Raw genomic sequence first — 14,753 nt, forward strand, 5'->3', positions numbered from 1 at the left:
AGAATAGAAAATCTGTTAGGTAATCTAAGCAAATTTTTGTATTAGCCGAGTGGAGTGCGAGCTTTCAGGTAGGAGTCTAGTGGAGTGCAAAATGCTACTTTTGACAAGCACTATTCATTAAACATTTCTTAGGGTACAGATGAACCTGAGGCACAAAGTTTGGACTCAGATCAGCCCAAACATAATGACAGTGAAGCAGGGGCCACCTTAATTCCGATCCAAACTTCCTCCAATCTTGGGGTGTCCATCTCTAAACTTTGGAATAACATTTACGATTCATGAATGACTGTCAATAATAAGTAGCTGAAATTTGACAAGAAAACAAACAAGATTTGGAGCAGTTTTATGTCCCCAAAGTAAACCTTTTACATGGCCTTCTACTCTTTTCCCCATCTGTTCTCAATTCTTAGACACAACTTTGCTAGGCCTCTGATAGGTACACACTACTGCATTGTTGTGAATTTAAACAAAAACTGCTTTGTTGAAAGTGTTATTCTGACAAATAGGTTTGTCTGGTAGGGTCTACATGTGGACTATCTATAATCAGAACCTCTAGCAGTCCCTAAAATGATTCCTGCTTATTCTATACAAGTCTTATAAATAGGGGGTTGTTTGTCAATAATATGAAGATTTTATTGATCCAGCACTAAACTTTCTTCTTAAACTTCCTTTGCTTCTTAAAACTATCAAAATGTATCACATCTAGCATTAGTTCACAGCCTGCATTCTAATGAGATGGAAAGTGCACTATGCACTTTAACTTTAGGGCTAGATTCTGAATTGAGGACCAGCGTCTCAATTGATGTAAATGAGTAATGTTCCCTGGGTTTCAGTAGAATTACACTAATTTCCACCAGCTGAGAATCTGGGCTTGTGATTTTCACATGTATGGATCACAATTACCAGAATTGCCAATGCATATGAGGAGCAGATTGTGGTCTCCACTCATAGAGGTAGCTCTACTGGGATGCTGTTTTGCTTCCAAAGGCATTTTAAAAACAATGGTGAAAGTCTCACACGCCTGTCCTCAAATGTTTGGAGAGTTGAGTGCTTCCAGGGCTCAGCACTAGGCATCAGATATTCACATACTCCCATAAAAAAAAGAGCACACGTGAGTCCAACGTGTGTCAGGACGAATGTCATTTTCTTGCTGGAAGAAGCAACACACAGGAACCTCTTTAGCTGCATAGTCATTTAGGAGCCATCTGCCCTCTTGTGCTGTCACCCATCTTATACACAAATCAGAGAGCCAAATGCAAAAGCCAGCACTCAGGGACATCATATGGATTTGTTATGCTCTGAGCCCCAAATCTGCATGCGGAGTACATTCAGCTATATACTCTGTGTAGTTCGTCATCTGTGATAGATGTAAAAACAACAAGGAGTCTGGTGGCACCTTAAAGACTAACAGATCTATTTGGGCATAGTCTTTAAGGTGCCACCAGACTCCTTGTTGTTTTTGTAGATACAGACTAACATGGCTACCCCCTGATACTTGATATGTGATAGATGTAGTATTGATAATCTTCAATTAAAATATCACCTGTGTATAATTCATTGCTATTTGTTAATATAAGTCTTAATGTTACTTAACTGTTTTCAAACATCATGCCTGAGAGAACACAACACAATGACAACTGCTTATAAAAATATGCAAGGGGACTGCAGCCTTTTGGGACATGTGACCTTCCTCCTGTTGAAGTGAAAGGCATAACACTCTGTTTTTTCCACTGAGGCATGACACAATTTAGGTAACATGTCAGACCTGAAAAGCCAACTTGTGATATGCCTTGGAGTTGACCGAGGGGCAAGCCATATTCTGTAAAATGCTACAATCCTAACTAGAAAATAGTGTGATCCAGAGGTACAGAGCACTGCTGGGCTATCTGTAATTTGTCATTACAACTGTCAGAAATAGAAGAAGAAGAATGGTGGCAAAGCAAACAATACAGGGCTAAATCCTGCCCTTAGCAGAGGTGGCTAGTATGGAATAAGTGTCTTGCTCTTTCATGAAACCAACACAAGAGGTATCCTGCTTTATGGAATGAGCTGCATCCAATGGTGAATCTGTGTAATCCACTGCACTACAGAAAGCTCCTGTTTGCCTGTGTGAACGGTGAGAGAAAAAGCTCTCTAGGCACTTCCCCCCACTTCCCTTTCCTCGCACAGGAAAATACCACCGGCCAAAGTTTAACACAAAGTATGTAGAACAGATTAACCTGTTCCTTTTTTTCTAGGTATTCCTTTTTTTTTCCTAATAAAATTCACAATCAAGCCCTTTGCATTTTCCTGTCCAGCAGAAGTATGGTTTTCTTGTGAGAGAGCTAATAAACAAGGACTGGAGAGTCAGTGAAGTCAGTTTTCATTGCTCATGATGTGAAAGATCCTTTTCCCCTGCATATTTAATGAATGGAGATATTCCCTGGTGCGGCTGTTTGAAGTCAGTGATAGATTATCTGGATTTGGCTCACTGTAGCTCTGCCCCAGAATAGCTTTCATACTTGAAACACCAGAATTACTAAAAATTAACTGTTGATACCCAACAGGTTACTTTCAAAAGACATTATATTTGTGTTATTCCAATATCAACAGTTAGCAAGTTCTGTTTCTCAGAAAGAACTTTCAGTACCATAGACAACATCACACGACCTGAAGGAACCCTTATGTAACGGAAGGTATTAAAACGCCAAAGCAGGACAGATCAAATGGCAGCCCTGTTTTTCTTGATATTTATGCTGATCAAAAAATGCTGAATCATGAGTTACATGATACTTCATGCGCAAACTTCAGAAGGTAAATAATCTTTTAATGACCAACTCAGTAGTCAGCATATACAAGCTTTTAAAACAAAATCAATTAACTACTACCAATCCATTGTGTTCCTTGATATGATATATATTGGCATAGCAATAAACTCACTTAGCTTTCAAGACTTTAAAATACTTTAGTTATTAAATTTTAATGACAAGGATAAAATATAATCTCTTTTTTTTTTTACAGTCACATTGGCTGCCATTAAAGATTTGCACAGAAAATGAGATTTGCTTATAAGTGAAGATGGAAAATGTCCTGATTGAAATAAAGGATGAACTGGTGGTAAAATGCCTATAATCCATGAGCATCCATCCAATCTCCCAAACAGATCTGCTGCATCATGGATCTGCTTTGCCATAACTTCATTTTTGGAAGTATTGTGTCTTAAAGGCAGTGGTTCTGGGAATGAGGACAAAGACATAACAGCAGTGCATTCAGATAAAGGCATGGGGGACGATTCTGTAGCCACTTCATGACAGAATTCCTAATGAACTCAGTGGGAATTAGAGGTCAATAGTAAGTCCATCTATGGATCATCAATAAAATCAGACCAACAGTTATTAAAACACTCATTTTCAACACAAGCTGTCAGGTACTGAGGTAACCAAACTCTTGTGAAAATTCAGGAATAAATATTAGTACAGAAGCGGTGCCTATCCTTTTAAGAAGGAGGAAGAACCTCATTTCCCTGTCTCCTTCATCCTAGGTCTGTAATTAGACAAGAGAGCACACAGGAATAACACAGCTCTTGAGGACTGGGGGCAAAAAGAGCCTTAATATAGGGTCTTGTGGATATTGCATTATTGTTATTAGTGTAACCATGCTGACCTAGAGCATTATACACCCTAAGCCTAACATAAAAACAGAGGACGCAAAGACATTTTGTCTGGGCTGCATAACTCAAGATGTAAATGTAAAGAAATGTATCTTCTTCCATTCTCATGATAGCTCTGACATTTGTAATAGAAACATCCATTTGATAATACACTATTTTTCTTGCATAATAACTCGCCATTGCACTGTGTACAACCAGCTAAGCAGCATATATTATTCATTCTTCAACTCTACACTCTGTGAAAATCAATAGTGCAGCATTAACGTGGCTTGGCCACTGGGCTAACACTCTGCTTGGCAAACAAGGGGTTAATATATGACTTGCAAAGGAATTTGTATAAATGTTTCATATGACATCCATTTTCATTCCAAAGACATGGAAAATTAATGGGTGTGATTTTCCCATAATGCCTGATCAAAAGCCCATTGAATTCAATGTAAAGACTCCCTTTAATTTCAATAGGCTTTGGATCAGACCCATAGGGATTTTATTATGTTTGATAACTGGCAAAAAACACCCAAAAAGCCAAACTGAGTCCTCAGTGTTTATCCCACACTGTGTAAGAAATAGATTCAATAACAATCTGTTCATGTCAACTGCTAAGGTGCAATGAAGTATCTGAATGAGGATGCAGATATTGGTAGATTAAATGAATATGATATTCTTTTTCATATTTCTTTGAAAGATAGCAAAGTAACAATATGTTTTAGGTTTATGCTGAATGATATTTCCATATGTTGTTCTTGATTTTCCATTCTGCAGAAAAGGACCTAGGGGTCACAGTGGACGAGAAGCTGGATATGAGTCAACAGTGTGCTCTTGTTGCCAAGAAGGCTAACGGCATTTTGGGCTGTATAAGTAGGGGCATTGCCAGCAGATCGAGGGACGTGATCGTTCCCCTTTATTCGACATTGGTGAGGCCTCATCTGGAGTACTGTGTCCAGTTTTGGGCCCCACACTACAAGAAGGATGTGGAAAAATTGGAAAGAGTCCAGCGGAGGGCAACAAAAATGATTAGGGGTCTGGAGTGCATGACTTATGAGGAGAGGCTGAGGGAACTGGGATTGTTTAGTCTCCAGAAGAGAAGAATGAGGGGGGATTTGATAGCAGCCTACAACTACCTGAAGGGGGGTTCCAAAGAGGATGGAACTCAGCTGTTCTCAATGGTGGCAGATGACAGAACAAGGAGCAATGGTCTCAAGTTGCAGTGGGGGAGGTCTAGGTTGGATATTAGGAAACACTATTTCACTAGGAGGGTGGTGAAGCACTGGAATGCGTTACCTAGGGAGGTGGTGGAGTCTCCTTCCTTGGAGGTTTTTAAGGCCCGGCTTGACAAAGCCCTGGCTGGGATGATTTAGTTGGGAATTGGTCCTGCTTTGAGCAGGGGGTTGGACTAGATGACCTCCTGAGGTCCCTTCCAACCCCGATATTCTATGATTCTATGATTCTATGATTCTAAAAATCCCATAATTGTTTCCCTTACAAAGAGAAACTTCACCTCTGAACAAGAAGACAGAAAAGCTGTCCTTTGCCAAGCTGACACCAATGCTGTTCTGACTGGCTGGCAGACAATGTCCTAGGCATGGTTGAACTAGCCCCTTTTCCCTGGGAATTCAGCAAGTCATCTCAATGACATATCCAGTCTGGGGGCTTGGATCCTAAACATATAACTAGATAGCGATGCAACATGCTGTTGTAGTGATACTGGATCAACAAAGACAATAATTTTTCTATTTTCCTTCTACAGAGGGAATGAGTTTATCCAGTACAGCTTCTTGCCCCTTGTTTCAGGATAAATTAATAATTTGCTGCGTGAATATGTAATTACACTTTAAATGTAAGAACATAAGAACGGCCATACTGGGTCAGACCAAAGGTCCATCCAGCCCAGTATCCAGTCTACCAACAGTGGCCAATTCCAGGTGCCCCAGAGGGAGTGACTCTAACAGGTAATGGCCAAGTGATCTCTCTCCTGCCATCCATCTCCACCCTCTGACAAACAGAGGCTAGGGACACCATTCCTTACCCATCCTGGCTAATAGCTATTAATGGACTTAACCTCCATGAATTTATCTAGTTCTCTTTTAAACTCTGTTATAGTCCTATCCTTCACAACCTCCTTGTGCAGAAGAACTTCCTTTTATTTGTTTTAAACCTGCTGCCCATTAAAACAAAGTGCTGAAATTTGAATTTTTTACCTTAGATGAGGATCATGCCATATATCCTAATATGCTATCCAATCAACAGCATATTGTATTAAAGCACATAATGTATACCAATTTCAGTTTATCTTGGTTTATATGAGGCTAGTTCTTCATTTTCTAATGTTTCATAGATTCCAAGGCCAGAAGGGACCATTTTGATCATCTTGTCTGACCTCCTCTATAACACAGGCGAGACAACTCCCCCAAATAATTCCTAGAGCAGATCTTTTAGAAAAACATGCAGTCATAGAAATGAATCATAGAATCATAGAAATGTAGGACTGGAAGGGATCTCAATAAGTCATCTAATCCAGTCCCCTGCCGTGAGGACTAAGTATTATCTAGACCAGGTGTTTGTCTAACCTGTTCTTAAAAACCTTTAAAGATGGAGATTCCCCAACCTCCATAGGATAATCTTGATTTAAAAACTGTCAGTAATGGAGAATCCACCACAACCCTTGGTAAATCGTTCCAATAGTTAATTACCCTCACTGTTAAAAATGTATGCCGTATTTTCAGTCTGAATTTGTCTAGCTTCAACTTCCAGCCACTGGATCGTGTTATACCTTTCTCTGTTAGACTGAAGAGCCCATGATCAAATATGTAGCTATTTATGGAATCTAACCAAGACACGCATTAACCTTCTCTTTGTTAAGCCAAATAAATTGAGCTCCTTGAATCTATTACTATAAGCCAGTGGTTCTCAAACTTTTGCACTGGTGACCCCTTTCACATAGCAAGCTTCTGAGTGCGAAACCCCTCCCCTTATAAATTAAAAACACTTTTAAATATATTTAACACCATTATAAATGCTGGAGTCAAAGCGGGGTTTGGGATGGAGGCTGACAGCAAACGGCCCCTCCATGTAAGAACCTCGCAACACCCTGAGGGGTCCTGACTCCCAGTTTGAGAACCTCTGCTATAAGCCATCATTCTGGTGGCTCTTCTCTGAACCTTCTCCATTAGACTAGGCCAGGGGTTCCCAAACTTGGTTCGTGGCTTGTTCAGGGTAAGCCCCTGGCAGGCCGCGAGACGCTTTGTTTATCTGAACGTTCACAGGTAAAACCGCTCGCAGCTCCCAGTGGCTGCGGTTCACTGTTCCTGGCCAATGGGAGCTGCGGGAAGCAGTGGCCCAGCCCGCACCGTACCTGCAGACGCTCAGGTAAATAAAGCGTCTCGCGGCCCGCCAGAGGCTTACCCTGAACAAGCCGCGAACCAAGTTTGAACCCCTGGCCTAGGCCCACTGGGACAATTTCTGCTCTCATTTACATTATTCAACCACAACTTCCATGGGAGTAATTGATCAGATTTTGACCCACTGAATATTTACATATAATGTATTCACTAGCTGAGGACAGCTGAAAGGCAACTCCAACTGTATAATATGCTTTAGTTCAAGTTACCAACCAAGAATCACACAAAATGGGCAATAAGTCATATAGAAGGCAATTTAAATTAGGCAAATAGGCTTCATATAGCAGCATACAGACAAGCACATTATGCATTTCATTGCAACCAAATAGAATAAAACTATATGTTCTGTGAGTCATGTTCAGCCAGATGAGGGGGGGAATCAAGAGGTGCAAAATAAACAAATATGAGCCCTACTAGGTAAAAACAATAAATCACCTTGATTTTCAAAACTTGCCTGTACAGGGTATTAATACTGTGGGTACCACTTTTTACCTAAATCAAATATATTGCCAGGCCCTTCAAAATAGGCCAAACCAGTGGTAAAGTATGCTGTCAATAAACACTTTGTTCAGGGTTTTCAGAAGTGCTCAGCGTTTGCCTAATGCTGTTCCCACTCATGTAGGTCAATGAGGGTTCTGCTACTGAATTCAATGGGAGCAGAATTAGACTAATGTTGAGTATTGATGAAAATCCCATGCCTTCTATGTACACACAATTAACCACCAAGTAAAAGAACGATCAAGAGCAAAACCAAACAAAACACATTCTAATAGACTAAAGAAAGGACCTGGGGTTTCACTTTTGCCATATCTGCTCAGCATTATTGTCTTGCTTTCTAGTTTACAGTATATTCTGGCAGTAGCATGACTCATGGATATTAAGTACTATGGGCCATAGCCGCCTCTCTGACATGAGCAAACACAGAGCAGAACCTACAAGAAAACATCCATGCCGTTTCCCCTCTCAAAACTGTCCAGCTGTTGGGAAGCATAAGGTAGCAGTATAAAATTATTCTGGCAGCAGGCATGGCCAGGGAGCTACAGGTTTCAGAGTAGCAGCCGTGTTAGTCTGTATCCGCAAAAATAACAGGAGTACTTGTGGCACCTTAGAGACTAACAAATTTATTAGAGCATAAGCTTTCGTGGGCTACAACCCACTTCTTCGGATGCATATAGAGTGAACCATATATTGAGGAGATATATATACACACACATACAGAGAGCATGAACAGGTGGGAGTTGTCTTACCAACTCTGAGAGGCCAATTAAGTAAGAGAAAAAAAACTTTTGAAGTGATAATCAAGATGGTTCAGTACAGACAGTTTGATAAGAAGCAAGTGTGAAAATACTTACAAGGGGAGATAGATTCAATGTTTGTAATGGCTCAGCCATTCCCAATCCCTATTTAGCCCTGAGTTGATTGTGTCTAGTTTGCATATCAATTCCAGCTCAGCAGTCTCTCCTTGGAGTCTGTTTTTGAAGTTTTTCTGTTTTAAGATAGCCACCCGCAGGTCTGTCAAAGAATGGCCAGACAGGTTAAAGTGTTCTCCCACTGGTTTTTGAGTATTATGATTCCTGATGTCAGATTTGTGTCCATTAATTCTTTTGCGTAGAGACTGTCCGGTTTGGCCAATGTACATGGCAGAGGGGCATTGCTGGCACATGATGGCATATATCACATTGGTAGATGTGCAGGTGAACGAGCCACTGATGGTATAGCTGATGTGATTAGGCCCTATGATGGTGTCACTTGAATAGATATGTGGACAGAGTTGGCATCGGGCTTTGTTACAAGGATAGGTTCCTGGGTCAGTGTTTTTGTTCAGTGATGTGTGGTTGCTGGTGAGTATTTGCTTTAGGTTGGGGGGTTGTCTGTAAGCGAGGACAGGTCTGTCTCCCAAGATCTGTGAGAGTAAAGGATCATCTTTCAGGATAGGTTGTAGATCTCTGATGATGCGCTGGAGAGGTTTTAGTTGGGGGCTGAAGGTGACAGCTAGTGGTGTTCTGTTATTTTCTTTGTTGGCCCTGTCTTGTAGGAGGTGACTTCTGGGTACTCGTCTGGCTCTGTCAATCTGTTTTTTCACTTCAGCAGGTGGGTATTGTAGTTTTAAGAATGCTTGATAGAGATCTTGTAGGTGCTTGTCTCTATCTGAGGGATTGGAGCAAATGCGGTTATATCTTAGAGCTTGGCTGTAGACAATGGATCGTGTGGTGTGTCCTGGATGGAAGCTGGAGGCATGTAGGTAAGTGTAGCGGTCAGTAGGTTTCCGGTACAGGGTGATATTTATGTGACCATCGCTTATTAGCACAGTAGTGTCCAGGAAATGGACCGCTTGTGTGGATTGATGTAGGCTGAGGTTGATGGTGGGATGGAAATTATTGAAATCATGGTGGAATTCCTCAAGGGCTTCTTTTCCATGGGTCCAGATGATGAAGATGTCATCAATGTATCGCAAGTAGAGTAGGGGCGTTAGGGGACGAGAGCTAAGGAAGCGTTGTTCTAAGTCAGCCATAAAAATGTTGGCATACTGCGGGGCCATGCGGGTACCCATAGCAGTGCCGCTGACTTGAAGGTATATATTGTCCCCAAATGTGAAATAGTTGTGGGTGAGGACAAAGTCACAGAGTTCAGCCACCAGGTTAGCTGTGACATTATCGGGGATACTGTTCCTGATAGCTTGTAGTCCATCTGTTTGTGGAATATTGGTGTAGAGGGCTTCTACGTCCATAGTGGCCAGGATGGTGTTTTCTGGAAGATCACCGATGGATTCTAGTTTCCTCAGGAAGTCAGTAGTATCTCGAAGATAGCTAGGAGTGCTGGTAGCGTAGGGTCTGAGGAGAGAGTCCACATAACCAGACAAGCCTGATGTTAGGGTGCCAATGCCTTTCCAAATGCAAGCAGATGGACATCATACCAAAAGGACTAAAGGTAAAAAATCCATTACAATCTACATATCACACAGACTATGCTGAGAGACTGTGTCACACACTCTCAAAGAAACTGCGAAACCACCTGATCAGCATCCTATACAACAAACAGGGAAAGATTAAGAATGAGCTCTCAAAACTGGATACTCTCATAAGAAACCAACCTTCCACACAAACTTCCTCATGGATAGACTTTACAAAAACTAGACAAGCCATTTACAAGACAAACTTTGCCTCTCTACAAAGGAAAAAGGACACTAAACTATCTAAACTGCTAAATGCCACAAGGAGCCACAACAGTAGTTCCCTTAACCCAACCAGCAATATTGTTAACCTTTCCAGCTATACTCTTAGCCCAGCAGAAGAGTCTGTCCTATCTCGGGGCCTCTCCTTTTGTCCCTCCAGACCCACGAACATGATACAGTTCTGCGGTGACCTAGAATCCTACTTTCGACGTCTCCGACTCAAAGAATATTTCCAACATACCTCTGAACAGCATACTAACCCACAGAATCCCCCCTACCAGCACTACAAACAAAAGGATTCTGCGTGGACTCCTCCGGACGGTCGAAACAACAGACTGGATTTCTACATAGATTGCTTCCGTCAACGTGCAAAGGCTGAAATTGTGGATAAGCAACATCACTTGCCCCATAACCTCAACCATGCTGAACACAACGCCATCTACAGCCTCAGAAACAACCCTGACATCATTATCAAAAAGGCTGACAAAGGAGGTGCTGTCGTCATCATGAATAAGTTGGAATATGACCAAGAGGCTGCTAGACAGCTCTCTAACACCACATTCTACAGGCCATTATCCTCTGATCCCACTGAGGATTACCTAAAGAAACTACACCATCTGCTAAAAAAACTCCCTGACAAAGCACAGGAACAAATCTGTACAGACACATGCCTAGAACCCCGACCAGGGACATTCTATTTGCTACCCAAGTTCCATAAACCTGGAAATCCTGGACGCCCCATCATCTCAGGCATTGGCACCCTAACATCAGGCTTGTCTGGTTATGTGGACTCTCTCCTCAGACCCTACGCTACCAGCACTCCTAGCTATCTTCGAGATACTACTGACTTCCTGAGGAAACTAGAATCCATCGGTGATCTTCCAGAAAACACCATCCTGGCCACTATGGACGTAGAAGCCCTCTACACCAATATTCCACACATCATCAGAGATCTACAACCTATCCTGAAAGATGATCCTTTACTCTCACAGATCTTGGGAGACAGACCTGTCCTTGCTTACAGACAACCCCCCAACCTAAAGCAAATACTCACCAGCAACCACACATCACTGAACAAAAACACTGACCCAGGAACCTATCCTTGTAACAAAGCCCGATGCCAACTCTGTCCACATATCTATTCAAGTGACACCATCATAGGGCCTAATCACATCAGCTATACCATCAGTGGCTCGTTCACCTGCACATCTACCAATGTGATATATGCCATCATGTGCCAGCAATGCCCCTCTGCCATGTACATTGGCCAAACCGGACAGTCTTTACGCAAAAGAATTAATGGACACAAATCTGACATCAGGAATCATAATACTCAAAAACCAGTGGGAGAACACTTTAACCTGTCTGGCCATTCTTTGACAGACCTGCGGGTGGCTATCTTAAAACAGAAAAACTTCAAAAACAGACTCCAACGAGAGACTGCTGAGCTGGAATTGATATGCAAACTAGACACAATCAACTCAGGGCTAAATAGGGATTGGGAATGGCTGAGCCATTACAAACATTGAATCTATCTCCCCTTGTAAGTATTTTCACACTTGCTTCTTATCAAACTGTCTGTACTGAACCATCTTGATTATCACTTCAAAAGTTTTTTTTCTCTTACTTAATTGGCCTCTCAGAGTTGGTAAGACAACTCCCACCTGTTCATGCTCTCTGTATGTGTGTGTATATATATCTCCTCAATATATGGTTCACTCTATATGCATCCGAAGAAGTGGGTTGTAGCCCACGAAAGCTTATGCTCTAATAAATTTGTTAGTCTCTAAGGTGCCACAAGTACTCCTGTTATTTTTAGGGAGCTACAGGTAAGCCAATGATCTCTGAGTTCAAACCCAACAGCCTTCATCATCATGTGCGTATCTAATATGGTTCTATGGGGCTTTGGCTCTCTCTCTCACTCCCTACCACTGGCAGCAATGCTGGCTCTGTTGCTGTGCTGCCATTCTCTCTCCCCTCTACAAGAGCACTCATATTTCTGGTGGTTAGGGGGAGGTCATGCTTACTTAACCGCACTGCAAAGAAAATATGCAGCATTGAGGGACTGACTCAGCCCTGTCCAGCAGGCTGCATAGCAGCTATATCACAGAAGTGCAGCAGGAAGCCTGATGACCGCTATACCATGCCACTGGATCAAACTGTGTAACATGGCTTCCTCAAGACTTTTTTGGTACAGCTTATGCCCATCTGCTTCCCTCTGCTCCTCCTAATGGAGAGGAACATATGGCCCAGAATACTCTACTCTCAGAAGCAGAAAACCCATTTGCATGTATTTTCTAAAACATTCTTTAGAACACCCTCGTTTTTCACTGTCAGCTGTTTACTCTAGTTACAAATCTTTATACACCAGGCCTTGACTCTTTAAAGAAAATTTTGTCCAGTCTCAATCCAATTATACAGCCCATGGTGAAAAATTAAAACAAGAAATAATATGCTTTTTAAAATGTCTACTATTACGAAATAATTATTAACGAATTCATGGAAATGTTGCCATGCTTTAAATTTGTATAAACTTTCATATTTTAAAGTTATTAATATAGGACTGACACCCTAGTACCCCACAAGTGAGAGGTCAAAGCATAGCCAGAGTTAAGCAATGCGTGTATACTAAGCCTTTGTGTATAGTTTAAGTGCTATTAATTTAGGGCCAGATTTTGATGGTCTTGCTCATATTGAGTAGTACCTTATGCCATGAATAGTCCCACTGAAGTCAATGGGACTCCTCAAGTGCTTTCTATTGTAAGTAACAGTACCAGAATCTGGCCCTTCCAGTCCAATCCTGCCTTCTTAACAAAGGTAAACTTCCCCTTGATATCAGGAGTACATTTGCCTACTTTGCCTGGATAAAGCCAGGAGGATTGGGACATAGTCTAATGAAACAATCTGATTCCTTATCTCTGCATATTCTATATATTCATACAGAACTCATTCTGGGTTTCAAAGGTTTTTTTATCAGAGATAATATCGCTGTGATATTTGCCAGATACAAAGCAACCCGCTGGCTGCTGGACCACTCTCTTGACCGTCAAGCTGATGCCACTTATTAGATGTCCTTAATTAATGAATTGAGAGACAGCCATTTTAAACCTATACAATGCCCCTAATGGAAACAGTATGAACACTCTGAAGTTGTAGAAAACATTTCTTTATAATCAAATAAAATGATTTTATAAGCAAGGAAGCTACTAGTGTTTCATACTTATACTCGGGAAAGATTAGACATACATGCAGTATACCATTATGTGTGTGTGTTTGTGTTTATATACAACAACTCTGAAGGTTTATAGTTTATATTTATAGTGTTTCAGCCTGATTCAAAGCTTACTGAAGTCAATGGGAGGTTTTCCATTGATTTCAATGGGCTTTGGAGCAGACATTTAATCAGGTGTATTCACATGATCACATGTACCCTTGTTTTTCTCTATATTAAACATTTTGAGTGAAAGTCATTGATGCATTTCAGATAAACAGGTCATGTACTTTTAATTTTCTAGTGCTTTGGTATTAAGCATGTCATTTACCCTACCTTTGCAGCCACGGATGAGTTGGGTTTCTCTAGCAAGTCCCAGAGTTTCTTCCTTTTCTCTGGGCAACAAGTATTATCAAACTCTTCCCCTTCTCTCTCACGCATTGTCTCTGCCTCTCTCCTCAATTCCTCATTCATTTGTTCTTTCTTCTGATGATACCTTGCCTGGCAGCAAGATTCTAAATATATTTCATCAATCCCCCAGAAATCAAGCTCTTGGCCAAAAGAGAGAGCACACATTTCTTCCATCATGTGTAGCTTCCCTGTCCTGTAGAAATTCAAAATGGAGGTGAAAGCCCCTGGGTGTCGATCAAAGAAATATTCATTCTCATTCAGGTTATAGTCATCACACACTTCCAGCAGAGAATCATGGGTATTGCAGTCTCTGAGCTTTCCTAATCGAGTCCTTGGGAGTCTGTCCAAAGTCCTCCATAGAACTTCATGATTGAGCCCACCTACATTTATTTTAACTCTCCTTGAGCAAGTTTTGCTCCTAATGATCTCCACTGGTTCTGGTGGGAGGGAAAGGGTGGACCTTGAAGACTTCCTGTTCATCGCTGGTGGAGCCTTCTCTGCCATTCTGAAACAGATGCAGCTGTGAAACCAAAGTCTTTATGAGAATGAGCTTGTAGAATACAAATTTTCGAGTAGGATCCTCTTTAGACAGGTCTCCCCATTCCTGGAGCTAGAAAAGAAAAATAAATGGAATCTTGGAACACACTGCATATTCACACAGCGTTTTTCTTATGTGACTATATACCTCCCTTTCTACACTCTCATATACACATCAGAATATAATGACAAGTGCAGTAATGTTGCTCACTGAGAAGGGAAGCTCTTTTTTCTGGTGGTAGTAGGAACAATGCCTCAATTGAAATAGTTGGGAATACCAAAAGTATTTTCAGAGATAGTCAGAAAAATTCCAGTGAAACATTTTTGTGAGAATTTGCCAATTCATCTAAAATCAAAATAGTTTGCCAAGATGGT

The 14,753-nt window shown here is 41.3% G+C and overlaps 1 protein-coding gene across 1 annotated transcript in view; it reads right to left on the reverse strand.

Moving 5' to 3' along the window:
• KCNB2 (potassium voltage-gated channel subfamily B member 2) overlaps positions 1–14,345 on the reverse strand; it is a 278,456-nt gene extending 264,111 nt beyond the window's left edge. The window contains exon 1 of the mRNA XM_065399293.1: positions 13,767–14,345. Coding sequence (XP_065255365.1) covers positions 13,767–14,345 — 579 coding nt within the window. The remainder of the gene's footprint in view (positions 1–13,766) is intronic.
• Positions 14,346–14,753: the final 408 nt, after the last annotated feature.

The sequence above is a fragment of the Emys orbicularis genome, chromosome 2 (assembly GCF_028017835.1).
Source record: "Emys orbicularis isolate rEmyOrb1 chromosome 2, rEmyOrb1.hap1, whole genome shotgun sequence".
Lineage (NCBI taxonomy): Eukaryota > Metazoa > Chordata > Testudines > Emydidae > Emys > Emys orbicularis.